This window comes from Elephas maximus, chromosome 2 (assembly GCF_024166365.1).
Source record: "Elephas maximus indicus isolate mEleMax1 chromosome 2, mEleMax1 primary haplotype, whole genome shotgun sequence".
NCBI lineage: Eukaryota > Metazoa > Chordata > Mammalia > Proboscidea > Elephantidae > Elephas > Elephas maximus.
This window is the reverse complement of record NC_064820.1, coordinates 135281941-135306165: the sequence shown is the minus strand read 5'-3', so window position 1 is coordinate 135306165 and position 24225 is coordinate 135281941. Positions and strand designations below refer to the sequence as shown.

At 42.0% G+C, this 24225-nt stretch overlaps 1 protein-coding gene across 1 annotated transcript; it reads right to left on the bottom strand.

Moving 5' to 3' along the window:
* Positions 1-3391: 3391 nt before the first annotated feature.
* Positions 3392-22338, bottom strand: PPIC (peptidylprolyl isomerase C). The gene is made up of 6 exons (XM_049873574.1): positions 22119-22338; positions 12318-12431; positions 11743-11836; positions 8876-9060; positions 6115-6262; positions 3392-4847 (listed from the first exon to the last, which is right to left on the bottom strand). Exons 1-5 carry the CDS (start codon positions 22233-22235, stop codon positions 6134-6136), a joined length of 639 nt encoding a protein of 212 aa, XP_049729531.1. The 5' UTR covers positions 22236-22338; the 3' UTR covers positions 3392-4847; positions 6115-6133.
* Positions 22339-24225: the final 1887 nt, after the last annotated feature.

The following is a 24225-nucleotide window of genomic DNA, read 5'->3' as shown; positions in this document are numbered from 1 at the left end:
TGTATGTGTCTGTGAGATCAAGTTGGTTGATTGTGGCATTTAGATCTTCTGTGTCTTTATTGACCTTCTTTCTGGATGTCCTGTCCTTCACTGAAAGTGGTGTGTTGAAGCCTCCCACTATTATTGTAGAGTTGTCTATCTCACTTTTCAGTGCTGTTAGGGTTTGTTTTATGTATCTTGCAGCCCTGTAATTGGGTGTATAAATATTTGATATGGTTATATCCTCCTGATATATCATCCCTTTAATCATTATATAGTGTCCCTCCTTGTCCTTTATGATGGATTTAACTTTAAAGTCTGTTTTGTCAGAAGTTAATACTGCCATTCCTGCTCTTTTTTGGTTGTTGTTTACTTGATATATTTTTTTCCATCCTTTGAGTTTTAGTTTGTTTGCATCTCTAAGTCTAAGGTGTGTCTCTTGTAGGCAGCATATAGACGGATCGTGTTTTTTTTATCCATTCTGCCACTCTCTGTCTCTTTATTGGTGCATTTAGTCCGTTTACATTCAGTGTAATTATGGATAGGTATGTTTTTTTTATGAGTTTGGTGCTGTCATTTTGATGTCTTTTTTTGTGTGTGGTTGACGGTTTCTTTTTCCCACTTAATTTTTTGTGCTGAGTAGCTTATCTTTATATATTGTCTTTTGCTCTTATTCATTGCATTTGGTTTTGTTTCTGCTGAGTTTCTATTTTTTTTTCCTGTATTTTATTTTGATGAGTAGGATTGTTAGTCTCCTTTGTGGTTACCTTGATATTTACCCATAGTTTTCTAAGTTTAAACCTAAATTTTATTTCTTTACATTGCCTTGTCTTCCTCTCCATATGAAAGATCATGACTACATTTCTTAGTCCCTATTTATTGTTTTGATGTTGTCTTCTTTTACATAATGACATTGCTGTTTCCCTGTTTTGAGCTTTTTTTTTTTCCTAAATCTTGATTAACTTTTGTGATTTCCCTATCTGGGTTGACATCTGATTGCTCTGTCCAGTGTTCTAGCCTTGGGTTGATAGCTGATATTATTGATTTTCTAACCAGAGAACTCCCTTTAGTATTTTTTATAGTTTTGATTCATTTTTTACGAATTCTCTAAACTTCTGTTTATCTGGAAACGTCCTAATTTTGCCTTCATATTTGAGAGACAGTTTTGCTGGATATATGATTCTTGGCTGGCATTTGCTTTCCCTTCAATGCTTTATATAAGTCATCCCATTGTCTTCTTGCCTGCATGGTTTCTGCTGAGTAGTCCAAGCTTATTCTTATTGACTCTCCTTTGTAGGTGACTTTTCGTTTATCCCTACTGCTCTTAAAATTCTCTTTATCTTTGGTTTTGGCAGGTTTGATTATAATATGTCTTGATGACTTTCTTTTAAGATCTGCTTCATGCTGAGTTCAAGGAGCATCTTGGATACATTTCTTCTCATCTTTCACGAATCAGGGAAGTTTTCTGCCAGCAAATCTTCAACAATTCTATCTGTATTTTCTGTTATCCCTCCCTGTTCTGGTACTCCAATCACTTGTAGGTTATTTGTCTTGATAGAGTCCCACATGATTCTTAAGGTTTCTTCATTTTTATACATTCTTTTATCTGATTTTTTTTTCAAGTATATTGGTGGCAAGTGCTTTATCTTCAGTCTCACAAATTCTGCCTTCCACTTCCTCAATTCTGCTCCTCTGACTTTCTATTGAGTTGTCTAATTCTGTAATTTTATTGTTAATCTTCGGAATTTTTGATTGCTGTCTCTCTATGGATTCTTGCAGCTTATTAAATTTTTCATTATGTTCCTGAATAACCTTTTTAATTTCTTCAACTGCTTTATCTGTGTGTTCCTTGGCTTATTCTGCATATTGCCTGCTGTCATTCCTGATGTCTTGAAGGGTTCTGTATATTAATATTTTGTATTCTGCATCAGGTAATTCCTTTATCCAGAAGATCCCTTGATTCTTTGTTCTGAGAGCTGGTTGAAGTGATCATGGTCTACTTCTCTATGTAATTTCATATTGACTGTTGTCTCCGAGCCATCTACAAGTTATTGTATTAGTTTATGTTATGTTTGCTTACTGTATCCTAACTTCTTGCTTTGTTTTGTTTTGATATGCCTAAATAGGTTGCTTGAGTGAGCTACCTTGATTATTTTCACCTTTGAAGCTCTAACGTTCTGTCAGCAGATGGCTAGAGCTGTTACCAGGTATATGAGCCTAGGAGTCCATTCACATTTCTTGTATGGATTCAGCTCAGGTGTCCAGGTAGTTGGTCATCAAGTGTGTGGCACAGGTACTGTCCTACAGTCTTAGGGGGGCAGGGGGAGCTGGTGTAGGTACTGGTATGTGGTTGCAGCAGGGGATCATGCTCTGAACAAGGCAAGGGGCTGACAACCATCTCCTGAGTGTCTGTGAGGAAAGCGCGTCCCTGTTCCCTAGAGCGCACAGGTGGGTGGGTTCTGCATGCAGACCTTGGGCACCCAATGCTTTTGGTTTTAAGGACTGGAAGGTACCAGTTATCCTCGGACCCCAGTCGCAGGTGGCTGGGTGACCTGAGTGGAGCCATTAGTCCTTAGGGCCCTGATGTGGATAGGTGAGGACCCTGTTTAATAGGCAAAGTGGTGTCAAACATCAAATACGCACCTTTCCACCGCACAGCTGTAACAGTTGCAGTCTGTCAACAAGGGTCTGTTCTCCTGAAATGGACCCACACAGGTCTATGCAGGGAGGAAATGTATTCAAAGTCCATGGACCATTTATGCCTGACAGGAGCAACTTCTGTCCTGAGTTCCCCAGGTTAGTGGAGCTTGCAGATTATCTTTTCCCTAATTGTGAGTTTATTCCTCCTCCAAGGCCGGTAAAATGGCTCAGAGCGCGCAACAGGACCTATCTCAGGCCCAGGGACATCAAAAGCCATTGAAGTTGGCTTCAGGGTGGGGGGCGCAGTAAAATATACACAAGTACTTAGCTTTTGCCTAGAGCGCCATTCTTCTCTGGTTCTGGAGGTGTGAGTAGGCTGTGCAGCTGGATGTTTCCCCCTGAGGAAACTGTGGCCAAATGCTACCACCAGCCCTCTGCAGCTGCTCCTGGGGATGGTGCCTGAGGCTTTCTAGCGATTCAGGTCTGGCAACTCCTCTCCGCTTCTGAACCGTCTCTCCCTCCGCCTACCACGCAGTCCATTTTCTAACATTGCCTTTGATGGTCAGGGCTTCTAGCTTGCCATAAATGTAATCTTTTCACTTGTTTTTTCAGGTCTTTGTTGTAAGAGGGTTCACCAGAAGTGTCTGTCTACTCCACCATCTGGGCCCCACCCCTCTTTTTCTAATTATTAAAAAGAAATGCACCCTAGAGAAAACTTAGATAACTGAAAAAAAGTGAAACATATATTTTTTTAAAACACCATTTGCATTTGCTTTATATGAATTTGCATTTACTTTATGAAAATTTATTTACATAATTGATATCATGCTGCATTCACAATTTCTATTTTATAATTTAAAACAATCATTTTTACATGTTACGCTTAAGTTTTGTAGCATTAGTCTTAATGAATGCACATTATTCTATTACAGGATGTATGCTTTACAGTCATTTTGGGGCATTCGAGTTGCTTCCTGGGTTTTGCTATTATAAAAATTTCTTCAATCTATATCTTAACACATAAAGGATTTTTCAATATTTCTGTATTGAACGAAGATTTTAGATTACAAAAAAAAATACAAGTCACAGGAAATGAATTCATCCTGTCTTAAAAAAGGTAACGTATTGGCTTGAGTAATTGAAAAGTGAGGGATGGAGATTGGTTCAGGCATGGCTGGATGCAGGGGCCAAATGATGTCTTAAGAAATCTGCCTTTCCATCTCCTGGACCAGCTTCCCTCTGAGGTGGTTTCCAGCTCAGGCCTGTTCCTTTACATCCTCCCAGCAGAAAGACAGCTGGTCCTTCCCAAAACTTCCAGCAGAAGTCCCACGATTAAGGCTCTTTAATTAACACAACTGGGGGCAAACACACATCCCCAACAATCACTGGAGCCAGGTGGCCTACAGGACAGCCTTGCTCCCTCTCTCATTTTACTTCCCCCCTCACTCTGCACCACCTGGACTCCTTGCTGTTTTTTGGACCCATCCAGCCACTGAGGGCCACTGCTCTTGTCCCCTCTGCTCTTCTCCCAACATCCCCAAGTCTTGCTGCTCCCTCACTTCATTCAGTCCCCACTCAGAGGTCTTTCCTGACCACCCTTCACGACCCTCCCTCCTTGCTGTATTTTTCTTCACAAATTTATCACTGCCTGATATTCTATCATATGTTCATGTGGTTTATATTATTTGCTCTCCCACAGGAACCATGAGAGCTGACGCTGTTTGCAGCGATATCTAGTATACCATAAATATTTAGCAAATGATTTAATGAATGAGTTTGCCAGGCTAGTTGAGTACTCATCCCTAGAGTCAGACTACCCTATGGACAAGAACTGGTGTCCTTGTGGTATGATTTCTCAAAGAAAAAATCAGAAAATTGATGACCATTACCAGAACGAGGAGGACTGGATGCTGGGCTGGTCAAAGCAATGGATGTTCACAGCAATTTTAGATCACTTTCTAAAGTAAATTCCCAGGGGTAGGAAAGTTTACAGGAAGTGAATGTTTGATACTCTTGAAACATGCACAAAGAAATGAAATGCTGCCCAATCCTGGAAAAATTAACAAGCTGCTCTCCAAGAGGGCTATAGCAATTTACACTCCCATCAGCAGCAAGAATGTCCATTTCATCTCTCACTGACGTAGTTTTCTTAGAGCACACCTCAAGAGATGGATTCTTTTTAAAGCCTCATTGCGTGCCTTCCTTGGGGAGAAGCAATGGACAATTTTCTGTCAGATAAAAGCAAAACAAAAAACCAATCAGTTGCTGTTGAATTGATTCTGACTCATGAAGATCTAGTGTATTTTGGAGTAGAACTGCACTCCATAGGTTTTCAATGGATATGATCTTTCAGAAGTAGACTGCCAGGCCTTTCCTCCGAGGCATCTCTGGGTAGACTTGAACCACCAACCTTACAGTTAGTAGTTGAGCTCTTAACTGTGCCCCAGGGACTTACCATTTGAACAGAGTTCAAAATACACTCTGTTACAGCCAGGTACGTTACAAGTCTACAGTAGGATTTTACCTTCTTTTTTTTTTTTTTATCTAGTTTAAGGAGCACTGGTGACTCAGTAGTTAAGAGCTACAGTGAGCTACAGCTGCTACCTAAAAGGTTGGCAGTTTGAATCTATCAGCTGCTTGTTGGAAACCCTATTGGGGCAGATCTGCTCTGTTTTTTGGGTCCTTATGAGTCGGAATTGATGGCAATGGGTTTGGTTATCTAGTTTAAGTACAGCCCAAGTCTTAACCTCCATTATGTAAATGAGAAAAAAATTCCTTACTATTGCAGCTGGCCTCAAGGGAAATTTCTAAAGATGTTACACTGAGTAAAAATTGGCAGATAATCAGCTTATATATTTGAGATAGGAATGGACATAGTTTCTGCACATTGCTATTCCAAATTATCCAATTGTGTTAGTATTTTGATTTATAAAACTCTCTTTAATCTGTCAATTGTTAACATTAGAGCGTGTTCATTTTTGTACATTAATTTGTAAAAGCATTTTAAATTAAAAAACGAGTCTTGCAAAAACAGTTGATCCATATAAAAAGTATTTAATATAGAGAGCACCAAAGTACCTTCTATCAGATAAAAATTCCCATGATATGTATCAGATTATATTAATCAAATTTCCCTTTCTCTGAAAAGTTGTTTGAATGCAAAATAATAAACTTCATGTCCTCATCTTTTTCAGACAGGTCTTCAGGATGGCCCAATATAGGAATTACAATGAATTCAGCAAAATAATGACAGTGTTTTTAAAAAGAAATTGTCAATACAAAGTTTTCTACTTTAAAAATAGCACCGTTGGGGGAGGGGATATGTCCTTTAAGTACAAAGCCTCTAAACAAGTGATTTACTAAAATTCATTGCAACCCCAGCTTTCAGTGGTTGGTTTTTATAACTTTCCTGTGATGTGGGGTGGAAAATGAAAAGAAAGTAGAAAAACAAAGCAAAGTAGTAACTTTGAAGAATCAGAGGATCCAATCCCACACCTGCCAGGCCAGAGCTGTGTCACCAGTCATTGACTTCAACCACAAAGGGTGTTTTCACGTCTATCTTGCCACTGTTGACAATCCAGCAGTCAGTGAGTGGACGGTCGTGCCCATCAGTTGCTTGAAGTTCTATGGAGTGTACCACTGTCTGGTGAGAAAAGAGAAGACATATGGATCAACTCTGACCAGCAGCTACGGCAATTGAAAGGTAAAATCAATGTCAAGTCAGAAAGCCCAGGTGTGAAATAAGTTTTCTTATGACTACAAAAACCATGCAAGCTAACTGTGAGAAACTTAGAACATTCAGAAAATATATGTATAGTAGAATAAAATCCCCATTACCTTGCTATTCAGAGAACATACAGGTATATTTCCTTACTTCTTTTTTTTATAAGCAGTTTATATTCCCAAAAGGAAAACCTGGTGGCATAGTGCTTAAGAGCTATGCCTGCTAACCAAAAGGTCAGCAGTTCAAATCCACCAGGCACTCCTTGGAAACTCTATGGGGCAGTTCTACTCTGTCCTATAGGATCACTATGAGTCGGAATTGACTCAATGGCAATGTTTTTTTTTTAACATTCTAAAAAAAATTTAAATTTTTGTATAAAGACCTAGTTGTAATACAAGGTATTTCTGCTCAACTGTTACAACTCAGTGTAAGGGTTAATAATGGAATCTGAGTCCATTTCAGCTCCAGCCTATAACAAGTTGAGTCCAATACTAATGTAACCCCAAACCCACAGCATAGTAAAGGCCCCTTTCTGTACTCTGGAGGATTTTAGAAGCCCATATACTGCCTTGTATTTCACACAGAGTGAGGGAGAATTGATCAGTCTAAAAAAGTAGGCTTTTGATGGGTTTCCCAAACAGGGCTGAGGCAAACATAGCAACACAGCATCTGAGTGCCTTGGGCATACCAAAAAAGAAAAACCAAACCCAGTGCCCTCGAGTCGATTCCGACTCATAGCGACCCTATAGGACAGAGTAGAATTGCCCCATAGAGTTTCCAAGGAGCGCCTGGCGGATTTGAACTGTTGACCCTTTGGTTAGCAGCCGTAGCACTTAACCACTACGCCACCAGGGTTTCCTTGGGCATACCCACTAATTCAGTCTCTGGCTGGACTCAGGTTAATTTAGGACAAAGGACAAGGTTCTTCTAATAATGATGTATATTTCTATATAGGTTGTGTGTGTGTGTGTGCACCTAAAGTAGTGGCTACACATTTGAATTAGCTGTGGTGCTTTTTAAAAAATGCCTATCTGTGGGCCCACGTCTAGAGGTTCTAATTTGGTATGTCTGAGGGGAGGCCCAGACAACTGTAGTGTTAGAAAGTAACCCTGATCATCTGTGGAAGATCAAGGGGAAGAATTCAGAAGATTCTTTAAACTCCTTGTAACTATGAAACATACACACATACACACACACACTTTTTTTTTCTTAAGACAAAGTCTATAGTTTTCATTAATTTCTTAAAAGAGCCTTTGACCCATTAAAGGGTAAGAACTGTTCCTCTTCGACCAGGCAGTAGTTCTCCTTGGATGCATATCCATTGGTGGAAGGAAGTTCACACAGGAAGGACAATAAAAAATATAAGATTTAGAAGATTAGAAGACGTAAAACCATGACCAGAAGAGGAAAATAAAAAACTTGTACTCTTGATTCTTCTTAGAGCATAGCACAGTGCTGTAAAATGAATGAATTAATTCATTTACATTCAAACTATTTAAAACCTGGTTATGCCCAATGGTCCAGAACCCAGAATGATTTAATACATGCATGCCCACCTTTAACTCATTTCAAAAGCAAAGTTCAGTAAGAGACTTGAGGATGCTGGCATTTGTTTTTATTTAAGAATAGATTCTTCTGAGGACAGTTATGGCTCATAGAGTATGGGTATGTCTGTTTTGTGATGGGATATAAAGAGATATTAAGTGATAGGTGGTAGCTCCATTTCTCTCATTGCACTTGCTAAAGAGAATTCAATCTTTGATGGCTCAGTCTGAATCCTACCTTGCCTTGTAAAGGAGGTTCTGAATCTGCCACCTCAGTTCCTGGCTTTTTGTTGGGTAGAATCAGAACAGCAAGTAGAAGTTGTTGAAGAATTATAAGGAGTAAAATTAGTTTATTTATGTTTGGATGAGGGAGGCAGAATAAATCACATAAAAATAAAACAAAATGAAATTTGAGAGGGCAAGGTAGTCAAGGACAGTCCAGGCTTGGGTTGGGTAGACTTTACAGTTGTCAGTTTAGAGGCTCAGAAAGCTACTTTGGGCAGTTACTAAGGAGGAAAAATGTTGAGAGTGAAAAGGAATGAGAATTTTAAGGAATATTCCTTTGGGTTATGAATTGGGCTCCTTTAATATTCTTAGAGATATGCCAACATAGATATGAATTATCTTCAATAGTTTCTGGTTGCTAGATTACATGTCTTTGAATGTGACTTGAGTTTGGACTGAACCACATGAGGCTCTGGCTTTATCTGGTTACATCTGAAAGGGCTTTTCACTTAAATCAAGTAGTGAGATAACTTACGTACTCAACTTCTCCATGCTGAGTCCCTAACTCCTGCTCCAGCAATCCTAACAATTAAACACACACACACACACACATAAAAATGCCATATATAATTTACCATACCATATACAATTTATTCACCCTTGAAGAGGCCAGTTAGGTATAATAATGGATTTCTAGCAAGTACATTTTAAGGTTAAAATACATATAATGCTTAGAAAGAGAGGGAAAAAAAAATCAAGTTACCATCCCATCAATGACTTTTCCAAATACCACATGTTTTCCATCCAACCAGGAGGTCTTGGTCAAGGTGATAAAGAACTGAGAGCCATTGGTGTCAGGCCCAGCATTTGCCATGCTGACCCACCCAATGCCATAATGTTTCAGCTTGAAGTTCTCATCTGGAAACGTCTCACCATAAATGCTAACACCTGGGTAGAACCAAAGAAGAAGGAAGAGAGTCAAGAGATGTCAAATGAACATAGACTTTTCAAAGGCAAACATAGGCTTTAGTGGAATCTGTTAAAAGAACCCTGTAGGAGGTGGGGATGGGGAAAAATAGGAAAAAATGAGGCGGTATGAAGGAGGGGATAAATTAACTCCTTAATGAAGCAGGGCACCAGGATCTGAAACAAATAAAAGGCCTTACATATGGCACATGGTAGCAGGATACCCTCTGCCCTCAAAACAAGGGCCAAGCCTTGACCATGTGGATCAATGATTTTACTCTGAAATGAGAAAGAACTGAAGTCCAAGATGACATCCTAAAGCCAGATGGAAAGGTGGGTGAGCCATCCTGGTGGCTCAGTCTCCGTCCTGGGGTGTAGGTCACTTATCCTGGAGGTGTGCTGAGTTCAGGTGTGATGGGCCAGTCCTACCTCCACACCCAGCAGGGTACACCAAGCACTTAATATACACCTTTAGCTAATTTGCACGACAACCCTATAGAATGGGCACTGTCAACCCCATTTTGCAATGAGAACACAGGATACAATACTTAAAAATACCAGAGCAGAATGTGAACATCTGATTTCCTGACTCTGAAGCTGGTGCTCTTTCCTGCCTCAGCACTAAAAGCAACAGCGGCTAGTCTGAAAGTTACTAGGAATAATGACTTCACACAGAAGGTGATGACAATTGGGAACCCTGAGTGATCCAACCTTGAACAGAAGAACCAAGGGAGGTATTTGTCTGCAGATCTAGCAAAGCAGCCGGTAAAGGGGAATACATTTTCCCATAAAACAACAGTAGAGAGCATGAGAGGTATCTGCCCCCCTTTCAAGCACCTCAGAGAGCCCATCATACCGGTCCCCTTCTGTGGGGCTCCTTACCCATTAGTTGCTAACCGCAAAAACCTGACTCAGCTGGAGGGACCAGAAGTGGATACTAAAGGCAGGCAATTTATATCAGGTTGGTCAGTGACACAGGAGGTAGACTGGCAGATGCGCTGTGCTCCACAGTGTGGCTAGGCTACATGCAAATAACCCAAAAAGGTCCTCTCTCCAAAACTCAGACAATTTTAACTCAAGATACACAGGGCAGGAAAGGGAGAGAAAGAGAGAATAGCAGAAAAGAGGACAGAGAAAGCTCAGACACCATTTCTGCTAAGCACCAGGTTAGGAAGGTGGGATGCTGGTACCAAGGGGACAGGTAGTAGAGCTGCAGGGTTTTCCTGTGAGACCTGGCTGTGCAGCTGGGGCTGCTTCCCTGAGCATCCTCAGTAAACCCCATTAGCTGGAATAACCTGAATACATTTCTCTGCTCTATTCCACACCCCTCTACATTTTTGTATGAACTAAAAGTAATCTCACAAAGTGCCTGGCAAATTGAAGCATTTAATGATAGCTATTTTTGTTATAAGGCATGTGGTTAAAGCACTCAGCTGCTAACTGAAAGGTGGGAGGTTCAAATCCACCAGCCACTGCTTGGGATAAAGACATGGGAGTCTGTTTCCATAAAGATATCAACCTCGGGAACCCTATGGGGCAGTTCTACTCTGTCCTATAGGGTCGCTGTAAGTTGGATTTGACTCCCCAGCACACAACAACAATATTTTTATTACAGGAGTCCCTGCAGAGGGCAACGGTTAACAGCTGGACTGCTAACTGCAAGGTTGGCATTGGAACCCATCTAGACGTACCTCAGAAGCCAGCTTTCTGTTTCCGAAAGGTCACAGCCTTGAAAATCCTATGGAGCAGTTCTGCTCTGCACACATGGGGTCATCATGAGTTAGAACTGACTCAACGGCAACTAACAATTTTTCTTGTAAATTAAATCATTACAATAAACATAAAATGTAAAAAGTGCTTAAAAATGGCCTAGGTGTGTCTTTAACAAGTTAGAAATCTAATATCCTCCAAAACCAGTACTTGCTGAATTAGAAATCTTAAACCTGAAGTAAATGTAAAGTCTGGGTAGTTACATATGCAGTGTGTGCTCAGGGAAAGAGCTTACCGCATTTCTGAGGGAAAAGAGTCCAAGGAACTCAGTACAGTTACAATCCTCAGTGAGGGGATTAACTGTTTATACTTTATGGAACTCTAACTTTGTATGTAAGAAGCCATTCAATCAACTGGAATTGTATGTTTATATTAGAATTTTTACAATGCAACTATTACTTTTCAGTTTTGTTTTTTTTTTTTAATTGAAAAGGCTGACAACAAAATGAAAGACACTTTGACATTGGGGGAGTTCACCTGTAATCCTGTCACCTAAACACTAGTCTTGCCATTCCGCATGAGACCCACCCCCTGTCCTTCTCCTCCAACATCCACATTTTAGCTGCCTTCCCAGTGTACAAATCTTCTGTATTGCTATAAACTAGTAGTCTAGCATTTTAATGACTACAAAATATTCTACCAAATTAAAGTATCTCCACTATGAAAAGGCAATGAACACCAAAACAACACCATTTAAAATTAAGAAGCCTCACTTATTGGTACCTACCAAGATTCTGGTAGATAAGAACCCCAAAACTCTATCCCTCTTAAATAATTAGTTGTCTTTATGACTTTGTTCCTTAAATCTGGGAACTCAATCTGGGTTAACATACGGCTTAATCTTAGGTTCAATCTGGTAAGAGGGAAAAGGAGAAATGCAAGAGGTGATGTTACCGCCAGTGCCATCTCCAGCCGTGAAGTCTCCTCCTTGAATCATGAAATCTTTGATGACACGATGAAATTTGCTTCCTTTATATCCATATCCTTTCTAAAGAGATTATTTCAATTGAATATATAAGTAGATATAACCCACACTGAAAGATAAACCCCAGTGTTTATCTGGAAATGACAAAATGAGAAAATTTAAACAAAATATCTACAGAATTTGATTAGGTCCCAGCAGTGATTTACCAATAAAAATTTATCATTAGCTGATCAATAATAATCATCATCTATGGCAGTAAGGAACTATGTAGGAAGTAAGAAACCATGGAATAAGGTATTAAAGTGAATAAGTAAAAAAAAAAAAAAAGAGAGGGCAATCTGCATTTTCACTTAATAATTGTTTCCCTCAATTTCTCAAAGCCTAATATTTTATAAATACAGATTTTATAGGAAAATAAATAAAATATGTCACAGTTTCACCTCAACTATTAATTCTTATTTTCCCAGCAGATATCTTTATACTTGGATTAAAAGAAGGAAGATCCAAGTTGGTGAACAGTTAAAGGAAATAAACTGAGACACACCTCTCCTGTTGCCAGAGTGACAAAATTTTCCACGGTCTTGGGCACAACTTTTCCAAACAGGCCAATCACAATTCGGCCAACATCTTGGTCTCCAATCCTCACATCAAAGAAGACCTGCACGTGGTTGAAAGAGGGAAAGGTTATATCCTGGAAGAGCCACATATACAAGATATGTCAAAAATTAAAATCTGAGAATTGAAACATACATAAAAGCCTTGCCCACCAGTATTTTATAATGAAGTTATGAAAGAACATGGTATAAATTAAAGGAGCTCAAAAAAAATTCTGTGAGTTCATTTCACTCACAAATATTCACTCAACAAATATTTATTGGCCACCACCTACGGGGCAGGCACTGTATGAGGTACTGGGTTTCATGTTTGACTTAATACTGCCAGAGTCAGCCAATAAAATCTTCAAGAATTCCACTCCCCCTCCAACACAACCACCCCAGACAAACACTGCAGCACATTCCAGTTTCTCAGCTTTGTGGATGAAGCTGGAAAATGTGGAAATGGTTGCTCTTTTAAAAGCCAATGCTCTCTAATCTCGCCTGGAGTAAAAAATGGTAAGGAGAAAAGTAGACTACCCATACAGATTTATTTATATTTTTGTAACTCTGAACAGTGCCAAATTTCCAGTGAGTTCTCAATAGGTGTCTGCTGTCAAAGGGACCACAGAAGATGATGAAAACACAACAGTCCTTCAAAAGGCCTGCCACTCACTCCCAAACCCAGTAAGGCACCACGTCCCCATCCTCATCCAACAGACAACAAACATTACACTCAGGGCCTGACAAAACCATTTACCCTGTAAGACTAGACACTGAGTTTAGTTGTCATGTTCCCACCAAAGTTACAGAAGTAGAATTTGTTCTTTCTCCATCATAACATTTTAGAACAGAAAAAGAGAACATGTATCTAAGAAGTGAGTCTGACTCACTTAAAAGCTCTCTTTGGACTTTTTTTTGGTATGGTTTCATCTAAAAAAGGAAATTATGCACATTTTGCTTCACAAATCACTGTGTTAAGATGATTCTGAGACGGAACGCTTAAAAAGGCCATGGAGTCAAAGGGCATTCTATTAGCAAGTTTAGATTATATGAGCCAACATACTGTTTGAATGGGTTAAAAAAAAAAAAAAAAAGACATTCAAGAGATGACTTTAAAAATATAAAAAGGGTTGTCAAAGAAAAAAGATGTCTTGCAGTTTAGAAAAATCGCTAAGTAAAGACTGTCAAGCTTTAGCTCAAGACAAGAGCGTCTGCCAATACATCAGTACGTCTGTCATGGGGTGATGTGATATTTAGTGTTCCATGTGCATTTTACAATTTTTACATGGCCAATGCTGCACAAATTTTACCAGTATTTATTTGGTAGAGCTTTCCAGAATGCATAAAGGACCTTGCCTTTGAGGTAAGGCAACCCAGCAGAGGAGAATAGCTCAGGAGTGGCCTGGGGACAGGAAGTGCCTCAACACAAGCCTGGTCAGTGCAGAGCTGGTGCCAAAGAGATGCAGGCTCTCCAAAGAGATTTCCAAGCCAAGGTGTAAATTCAGTAACAGACAGTAATGGAGCAGCATGAAGAGAATCAGGGACGTATCACAGACACATTGTATAAGAAACTAGGAAAGACTTCCAGATGTTTAAAATAAAAGAAAATGAAACCTGTGAGTTTTTAGAAGGTGAAGAGAATAAAATCTGGGAGAACAGCTGAGAACATGAAGAAAAAGTGCCTCTCATTCGGCATGACTCTTCAACAAGTCTTATTTTACACATACCTAGCTATTCTATCTCGACTGCCAAGAGAACGAACAAGTCTGTCTTGGAAGAGGTAGAGCCAGAGTGCTCCTTGGAAGTAAGTATGGTAAGACTTCATCTTACGTACTTTGGACATGTTATCAGGAGGGACCAGTCCCTGGAGAAGGACATCATCCTTGGTAGTGGGTCAGTGAAAAAGAGGAAGACCCTCAATGAGATGGACTGACACAGCGGCTGCAATGATGGACTTAAGCACAACAACACTTCAGAGGATGGCGCAGGACTGGGCAGTGTTTCGACATAGAGTCACTATGAGTCGGAACCAACTCAAAGGCACCTAACAACAAGCTACTCTGTCACATGGGATGGCTATGAGTCAGAGTCAACTTGACAGCACTTAACAACAACAAGCTTATGTCACATGGGATTGCTATGAGTTGGAATTGACTCGACAGCACCTAACAGCACATATTTTTTTTTCCAAAGTGCAAGTGCCCTCATATGTGAATCTTCAACTTCATGTTTGTGTATAAGAAAATACAACAGCCCTTCAGTGTTCCCAACTCTCATGGGAATGATAAAATCAAAAGTGTATTTATTCAACAAGTATTCATCAAAAACTTATTAAACCTATGGATCGTGAGGGGCATTAGCTGGGCAAGTGGGTCCCTGTCCTCAAAAAACAAAAGAAAAAAAAGTTTGCCGTGGAATCAGTTCTGACTCATAGCGACCCTCTAGGACAGACAGAACTGCCCTACAGGGTTTCCAAGAAGCAGCTGGTGATCTTTTGGTTAGCAGCCGAGCTCTTAACCACTGTACCACCACTGCTCCCCTTGTCCTCAAGTAGTTTCGAATATAGGACAATAAACAAGCACAGTAAAGGCAGCATGTGACAGATACCCCAAGAACCTTGTATACAGATCTGGAGGAATGTTAAGGGTTGAGGGAAGGCATCATGGAGGTGTGAGCTAAGGCAGGCCTGGAAGGGTGGGGGACACCTGGCAGAGCTCCTTCTGGAACCAAAGCACCAAGACAGGTAGCATGATCTGTGTGCAAAGCAATGCAGCCCCTGTGACCCCAGGCCAAAGGGGGTGGAGGGAGATGAGGCTAGAAGGGAGAACTCCATCAGTTTCAGAAGGTGGTGCCTGCCTAAGATGTCCAAAGAGAGGGCAAAAGCAGGACCCAAACAAGTCTTTGGGAATATTACTCAAATGGAGAAGAAAGAGAATCTTGAGGCTCTTAAATTAGTTTAAGAAAGAGGTCATAATGATCTGCCAAGGGGTGGTGGCTGAGGGAATAAAAGGTAGAGGCAGAGGGGAGAGGCTTTTAAAGAAAGGGGGAGAAACTGGAGGAGGGGAAAGAGGGAAAGAAATCAGTTAGCTAGTAGACTCTCAATGTGCTTTAATCACATTATCTATAGAATGAATCATCACTACATCCTTTGTTGTTGTTAGGTGCCATCGAGTCATAGCGACCCTATGTACTAAAGAACCAAACACTGCCTGATCCTTCGCCATGCTCACAATTGTTGTTATGCTTAAGCCCACTGTTGCAGCCACTATGTCCATCCATCTTGTTGAGGGTCTTCCTCTTTTTCCCTGACCCTGTACTCTACCAAGCATGATGTCCTTCTCCAGGGGCTGATCCCTCCTGATAACATGTCCAAAGTATGTAAGACACAGTCTCACCATCCTTGCTTCTAAGGAGCATTCTGGTTGTACTTCTTGCAAGACAGATTTGTTCTGTCTTTTGGCAGCCCATGATATATTTAATATTCTTTGCCGACACCACAATTTAAAGGTGTCAGTTCTTCTTCGGTCTTCCTTATTCGTTGTCCAGCTTTTGCATGCATAAGATGCGATTGAAAATACCATGGTTTGGGTCAGACGCACCTTAGTCTTCAAGGTGACATCTTTGCTTTTCAACACTTTAAAGAGGTCTTTCCCAAGAGACTTGCCCAACGCAATGTGTCTCTTGATTTCTTGAGTGTTTTTCCATGAGTGTTGATTGTGGATCCAAGTAAAATGAAATCCTTGCCAACTTCAATCTTTTCTCCGTTTATCATGATGTTGCTTATTGGTCCAGTTGCAAGGATTTTTGTTTTCTTTATGTTGAGGTGTAATCCATACTGAAGGCTGTGGTCTTTGATCTTCATCAGTAAGTGCTTCAAGTCCTCTTCACTTTCAGCAAGCAAGGCTGTGTCATCTGCATAAAGCATGATGTTAATGAGTCTTCCTCCAATCCTGATGCCCCGTTCTTCTTCATACAGTCCAGCGTCTCAAATTATCTGCTCAGCATACAGATTGAACAGGCATGGCGAAAGGATACAACCCTAACGTGCACCTTTCCTGACTTTAAACCATGCAGTATCCCCTTGTTCTGTCTGAACAACTGCCTCTTGATCTACGTACAGGCTCCTCATGAGCACAATTAAGTGTTCTGGAATTCCCATTCTTTGCAATGTTATCCATAATTTGTTATGATCCACACAGTCGAATGCCTTTGCATAGTCAATAAAACACAGGTAAACATCCTTGTGGTATTCTCTGCTTTCAGCTAGGATCCATCTGACATCAGCAATGATATCCCTTGTTCCACATCCTCTTCTGAATCTGGCCTGAATTTCTGGCAGTTCCCTGTCGATATACTGCTGCAGTCGTTTTTGAATGATCTTCAGCAAAATTTTGCTTGCGTATGATACTAATGATATTGTTGTATAATTTCTGCATTCGGTTGGATCACCTTTCTTGTTAATAGGCATAAATGTGTATCTCTCCCAGTCGGTTGGCCAGGTAGCTGTCTCCCAAATCTCCTGGCATAGAGGAGTGAGTGCTTCCAATGCTGCATCTTTTTTCTGAAACATCTCAATTGATACTCTGTCAATTCCTGGAGCATTGTTTTTCACCAATGCCTTCAGTGCAGCTTGGACTTCTTCCTTCAGTACCATCTGTTCCTGATCATATGCTACCTCTTGAAATGGCTGAATGTCAACCAATTCTTTTTGGAATAAGGACTCTGTGTATTTTTTCCATCTTCTTTTGATGCTTCCCGGATCATTTAATATTTTCCCCATGGAATCCTTCATTATTGCAACTCGAGGCTTGAATTTTTTTCAGTTCTTTCAGCTTGAGAAATGCCGAGCGTGTTCTTCCATTTTGGTTTTCTATTTCCAGCTCTTTCCACGTTATTATAATACTTTGTCTTCTAAAGCCTCACTTTTGAAATTTCCTGTTCAGTTCTTTTAATTCATCATTTCTTCCTTTTGCTTTAGCTACTCGACATTCAAGAGCAAGTTTCAGAGTCACTTCTGACATTCATTTTGGTCTTTTCTTTCCTTCTTGTCTTTTTAATAACCTTTTGTTTTCTTCATGTATGATGTCCTTGATGTCATTCCACAACTCGTCTGGTCTTCAGTCATCAGTGTTCAACGCCTCAAATCTATTCTTGAGATGGTCTCTAAATTCAGGTGGGATATACTCAAGGTCATACTTTGGCTCTCATCAACTTGATCCAGTTTTCTTCAGTTTTAACTTGAACTTGCATATGAGCAAGTGATGGCTCCATAGTCGGCCTCTGGCCTTTTTCTGACTGATGATATCGAGCTTTTCCATTGTCTCTTTGCACAGATATAGTCGGTTTGATTCCTGCTTATTCTATCTGGTAAGGTCCACGTGAATAGTCGCTGTTTATGTTGGTGAAAAGATACTTGCAATGATGAAGTCGTTGGTCTTGCAAAATTCTCTCACGCGATCCCTATTGTCATCTTTGTCACCAAGGCTGCATTTCCCAACTACTGATCCTTCTTTGTTTTTAGCTTTTGCATTCCAATCACCAGTATTTATCAATGGATCCTGACTGCATGTTCAAGCAATTTCAGACTATTTCAGAAGCTAGTAAAAGTCTTCAAGTTCTTCATCTGTGGCCTTAGCAGTTGGTGCATAAATTTGAATAGCAGTCGTATTAACTTGTCTTCCATGTAGGCGTATGGATATTATCCTATCACTGACAGCCTTGTACTTAGGATAGATCTTGAAATGTTCTTTTTGACGATGAATGCAATGCCATTCCTTGTCATTCGCAGCATAGTAGACCATATGATTATCTGATTTGAAATAACCAATGCCAGTCCATTTCAGCTCACTAATGCCTAGGAAATCGATGTTTATGTGTTCCATTTCATTTTTGCTGATTTCCAATTTTCCTGGGTTCATATTTTGTACATGGCACGTTCTGATTATTAATGGATGTTTGCAGCTGTTTCTTCTCATTTTGAGTCATGCCACATCAGCAAATGAAAGCTTGACCCCATCCATGTCATTAAGGTCGACTCTTCTTTGAGGAGGCAGCTCTTCCCCAGTCGTCCTTTGAGTGCCTTCCAACCTGGGAGGCTCATCTTCCAGCACTATATCAGACAATGTTCCGCTGCTATTCGCAAGGTTGTCACTGGCTAATTCTTTTCAGAAGTAGATTGCCGGGTCCTTCTTCCTAGTCTGTCTTAGTCTGGAAGCTCAGCTGAAACTTGTCCGCCATGCATGACCCTGTTTGGTATCTGAATACCAATACACCAGTATCACAGCAACATATACCAATACATATACCAATACCAATGTACCAACATATTCCAGTATACTGCTATAGTACCACAGCAACATGCAAGCACCCACAGTACAACAAAATGACAGACACGTGGGAGCCACATCCTTTATATATGAGTAAACAGCAACATATACCAATACATATACCAATACCAATATACCAACATATTCCAGTATACTAATACTAGTACCACAGCAACATGCAAGCACCCACAGTACAACAAAATGACAGACACGTGGGAGCCACATCTTTTACATATAAGTGAGGATTAGGAAAGTTAATCAGAAGCCTACGGAGGTCAAAGTTGACACCTCGGTTTTTTCTATGGAGGTTGCCCTTGAAAGTCATTTGAAAAGTATGGGGTCCTAAAGGTGAGGGAAGGGTCGGAGAAGAGAAGAGGCACTCACACAGCCTGATCCAAACCTTACAGGGTTAATCCTGCTTCCATTTCCAAACTTACTAGGAAGACACCAAGTACATGAGCTGTGGTATCAAGGAAGCTATTCTTATCCCTAGCTTCAATCTTACTGTCCATGGGACTTTGGGCAAGTTAACTAACTCTAAGCTCCAGTTCCTCATCTGTAAAATAAAGATGATGACTTCCTTCAGGGGTGGGCTATCGCAGTAGGAAAAATAAGAGCAACACAAACAACACTAAACAAATGACTTCTTAAAACAGGGACCCCGGGCTAAGCACCTTACCTGCTTTATGACATCTAATGTGTACAATCCTCCCAGATAGATGTTATTTCTATTTCCATTTACAAAAGACTGAGCCTCAGGTACTAGCTAATTTGCCTAAGGTCACCCAGCCATGGCCTCTTGGCCATTACATCCTATACAAAGTGTCTGCAAGCTGTGCTGTGTGAATCTAGCTGGAAAGATGGCAGTGCTATTTTGTTCAGTCTCAGTGCCTGACCCTGCATTTGGCATTTGCTGGGAAACACAGAGCTTCACACGCCAGTTCAGCAGATCTGAGTCTAATGAGCCAGAGCCCCCACCTGAGCCTCTACGGCTTGAGCAGGAGGCTGCCAGGTTGACCCTGCGGTGTGATGAGTGGTTGAGATTAGTGCCAGACAAGGGCCCTTCTGAGACCAGCACCTCATGTCTCTCTTATTTACAGATACTTATTTTTTAATAAAGTCTGAAGTAGAGGGAAGGACTCTGCTGGGGCAAGCAATACACTAGATCAGAGGCCAATTAATCTGCTTTTCTGTTCTCAGAGAAATAATTTTTAATGTCTTCATTTTCCAAAGGATTTAGTTGTTTAAAAGAGTTCACTGAAAAGGTAATTCAACACAGTCAAATCTGTAGAAGGTTCGCATACACAATTAGCTTTTGCAAATTGATAAATTTTGTCTGGAAAAAAAGGAAACATGTCAACTGGCAATTCCAAGAGTAGACCACATGTAAACCCTGCTTCAGTCAGAGTGCCCCAGAGTTCACCTCAGATGCTCCAACTCTTCCTCTTTCCCAGCACTCACCCCAGCCCCCAGCCTCCTCCTCTCTTGGCCCCCTCTTCAAGTGGTTCCCAACCAGGCTACCCATTAGAATCACCAGGAAAGCTTTACAAAGATAAGATACTGGGCCTCGCGCACACAGATGGTGATTTAATTTCCCAGGGTGGGTTGCTGCATTAGTATTTCTAAAAAGCATTTCAGGTGAAGTTTGTCCCCAAATATTGCAAAGGAACATACTTATAATAAAAAAAATTATTCAGTTTATCTGAAATTCATATTTAACTGGGCATCCTCTATTTTATCTGGCAACCCTACTCTGTTTCCCTCACCTCCTATCTAAACCGTCAAGTCCTGTCAGTTTTACCTCCAAAATATATTTCAAATCCATCTCCTGCTCCTATCTCCACAATTACCACCTTAATCCAAGCCACTATCATCTGGACTGTTACGTAGCCCTGAATGGCCTCCACTGGGCAACCACAGTAATTTTGTAAAAGTACACACACACGTAAGAGATCATGTCATTTCCATGCTTAAAACCCTTCATCAGTTCCTACTGCACTTAGACAGAACACACACCTCTTACCATGGCCTCAGAACCCACACCCCTAGCTGTGGTCTCCAAGGACCTGCATGACCTAACTGCTGCTCACCCCTCCAAACTCATGTCAAGCCACCTTCCTTTCTCATCCCCATGCAGAAGCTACACGGATCTTCTCTCCATTCTCTGAATGCATTGGTTGCTTTGCTGTCTGTAGGCCTTTACACAGGCAGTTCCCCTTGCCTCCTAAGTCTTTGCCAGGCTGGCTTTCTCATCCTTCAGGTGTTTTTAAATGTCCATCTATATTAGTGTGCACTTCCTTCATCACAGTAAGACATGGTTTTGGTTAGCAGCTGAGCACTTTAACCACTGTGTGCCACTGGGGCTCCTCTAATCTCATGTCACCCACCCCCAAATGTCCTCCCCTTGATGGGGTCTGCGGCAGAGGATTTAGGCATTCTGCTGGTTCAACAGCACATTTTCCACTGGCAAACACAGCACTAATTGTTCAGACCACTCTCTGCTGCCCTCCCCTTCACTCCCTTGTATGACCGGATTCCAAGGCACTACAGCCAGTGGAGTTTCTAGACGTGGTGATCACGGACACCAAATCATTCTCTCTCACTCTCCTTGCCTCCTGCACTCTCCCGTTGTATTCTAATCTGGGGCAAATATGCTGAAAAAAGAACTGAAGCGGTTTAAGGACGAAGCTGTAAAGATGTGGTCCTGGGCAAAGACTAAAAGCTGGCCCATGACAGAGACAAAAAGGCTGGTTGGGGCATACAGATGAGGATTTTGCTAGGGCCGGCCTACCAGCACTTGAAATCTAAGAACACACCTCTCCCTCCCGGGGCAAAACGACAGTTCCTAGGCAGAGAATGAGGAAGACAGCCACTCACTTGAGCGAGGCATTTAACACCTATACGGATACCCACCCTCCACCTCCCCACCCCTCGCGTTTGGGGCTGGACCAGGGCTCTTCCTGGACCTGTGACATTTGGGGCGGGTGGCCCGGCTGCAAACCCGCGGTTCAGACAAAGCGCATCTTGGCCGCCTGTCCCGGTCCCTTCTGCATTCTTCCTGCTTCTGCTTCCAAGTCCCGGCCATGCTGACTCCTTCCTGGAGAAAGGGCCCGTCGGTTCCGGAAGCACCAATTAGCCCCGGGGCTGGTCACGTCGAACAACAGACCCCAGCGGCTGAGTCCAGACAGCCGGCGGCGGGGCGGGCTGGAACTCAGCCTAGCACTCCCGAAGTCTCCCCAAAGAGCGTCGCCCCTCCACGCGCGGGCAGCCCCCTCCCACCTAATCACGCAGCCGCCTCCCGTCCCCTGCGCCAGGGGAAGCCCACTCCTCGCTGCCCCCGAGACACAGGTCCCAGGCCCCAAAGCACCTCCTACCCCGCCCAAGCCGGCACGAGGGGAAAGTTGCTGCCCGCGGCTCGGTCACCTTGGCAGTCACCGAGGGGCCTCGCTTGCGGGCGCCTGAGGCCCCCGAAGAGAGGACGAGCGCGCTGAACCCCACGCAAAGCACCAGAGGTAGCAGCAACCGGGGACCCAGGCCCATGGTGAGCGGTAGCGGTAACAGCTCGGGCGCGACCACAGGCTCCGGGACCGCTGTTGGGGCTCCCGGTCGCTGCGCCTGCGCGCTCCCGGTTCAGGGGGATGGGGATGGGTCGGCCCGGACAGGGCGGGGATCCGGGACACGCTCCTCCCAAATTTAGCCCTGTGGCACGAATTTGGGACGTGGAGAGGCGCGCGCAAAAGGCGCGGTCCCGGGCGGACCTTCGGGCCTGTGGCGGGTGCGCTGGGCGCCAGGGCCAAGAGGGAGCTCGCGCTGCTCGGTCGCGGCGCCCTAGAGAAGCGCGAACCCTCGGCGCTCAGCGCAGCAGGCTCAGGCCGGTAGCCTGGGAGCTGAGGGGGTACGCGCGGTGGGCTCTCCGGGAAATTGCTACATTGGCGCGTATCAAACCCAGACAGAAAGTGGTGGACTCTCGGGGCTCTGCGGACCGATCCCGGCTTATGACCGAAGCCTCTCACTGTGCTGGCTCCGCCGGTGCTGCCAGGTTCCAATAGAACTTTAACTTTGGCCGCTTCTCAGAACTTCGGCGACACCCGAATGGGTTGCGCTAGATTGCGTAAAATTACCTCATCGAGATGATTCACGTTTGGGAAGAATTTCCCTTTGCGCTGGAAAAACCTTAACTTGGTTTTAAATACTTTAGTAAAGTCTTCTTCACTTAGGGGATGATTCTGTGATCTTTTCTGTGCTGTTTACTGACACAGGGTAGCACTTACCCACACAGGACCAGAATCAAATGCCCGTTATATTTTTTAAACGGAAAAAAAGGGCTGTAAAACTGAACAGAAATTCTCATCTTTACTGTGAAGTAATATGTGTAAGGGATTTTTTTAAGTTGCAAGAAATGCACCAAAATATTTGTGGCGCGGTGGTCAAGAGCTCGGCTGCCAACCAAAAGGTCAGCAGTGCAAGTCCACCAGCCGCTTCTTGGAAACCCTATGGGGCAGTTCTACTCCGTCCTGTAGGGTCGCTGTGAGTCGGAATCGACTGGATGGCAAGGGATTTTTGTGTTTTTATGGTAATGGAATTATGGAGTTTTCTTTTCCTGATTTCCCAGATGTTCTACCATGAACATGTATTTTCTAACTAGAAAAAAGTTATTTTAAAACTCACTGCTTTTTGAATTACAACTTCAAAAGCAGTTTTTGGTTTTAGAGTAATAGCCTTTAAATTAACTAAAAACTAATAATAGTGTCCTCGCGGTTTTGTCAGGGGCTGGCGCCCTGACTTTCAAGCCAAGAATTTCCCTGTATAAGCAGATGGTATTCCTAGCTAATTGTAGATCTAAAATTACATTGGAACCTTTTATTATAGATAAAAGGAGGAACCGCCATGTCTTAGGGGTGGGCAGAACATGTCTGAACTATTTTAGTCCAGTAGGCGATTTAATGGTTTTCCCTCTCACCCCCACTCCCAAAAAAGAAAGAATTCCCCTTTTGCAGCAAGTTAAGGGTATCTCTCACAGTACTTATCCCACTGGGTGATTGTGTACATGTATCTCCATTCATTACTGTAATTGCTTTCGTCTATCTCCACTAACAGTGTGAGTACCACCAGAGCAGGGCTCATGTATTTATTCCTCTGATGCTCCAGATCTAGTACAAGACCTGGTATATAGTGGTTTCTCAATAAATATTTGCTGAATGATGAACATGTCTTAACTGTCTAATGGCTTTAAAAACTATTTTCATTGGAAAGGTTAATACAAATAAAGAAAAATGCACAAAATATAAATGTACAGATCAATGAATTGTCACAAAGCAAATACATATGTAACCACCTCCCTCCCCTGGTAGAGAAATGAATTATTTATCAGCTCTCTAAAAGTTTCTTTTATACCCCCTATAAATTACTAACACGTTCCTCCCCCCAGGTTAACCACAATCCTGATTTCTTACATTATATTTTAGTTTTATATTTCTTACATTGTAGTTTAGTTTTATTTTAACTTTATATGAATGGACTCTATGGTATG

What these genes read in the sequence shown, in the direction of transcription:
- PPIC (XM_049873574.1), bottom strand. Translation starts at nt 22,235, where the DNA reads ATGGGCCTGGGTCCCCGGTTGCTGCTACCTCTGGTGCTTTGCGTGGGG. An exon ending in GCCCCTCGGTGACTGCCAAG is followed by an intron (nt 12,432 to 22,118) that starts GTGACCGAGCCG and finishes AACCACGTGCAG; the next exon opens with GTCTTCTTTGATGTGAGGAT. An exon ending in TCACTCTGGCAACAGGAGAG is followed by an intron (nt 11,837 to 12,317) that starts GTGTGTCTCAGT and finishes TAATCTCTTTAG; the next exon opens with AAAGGATATGGATATAAAGG.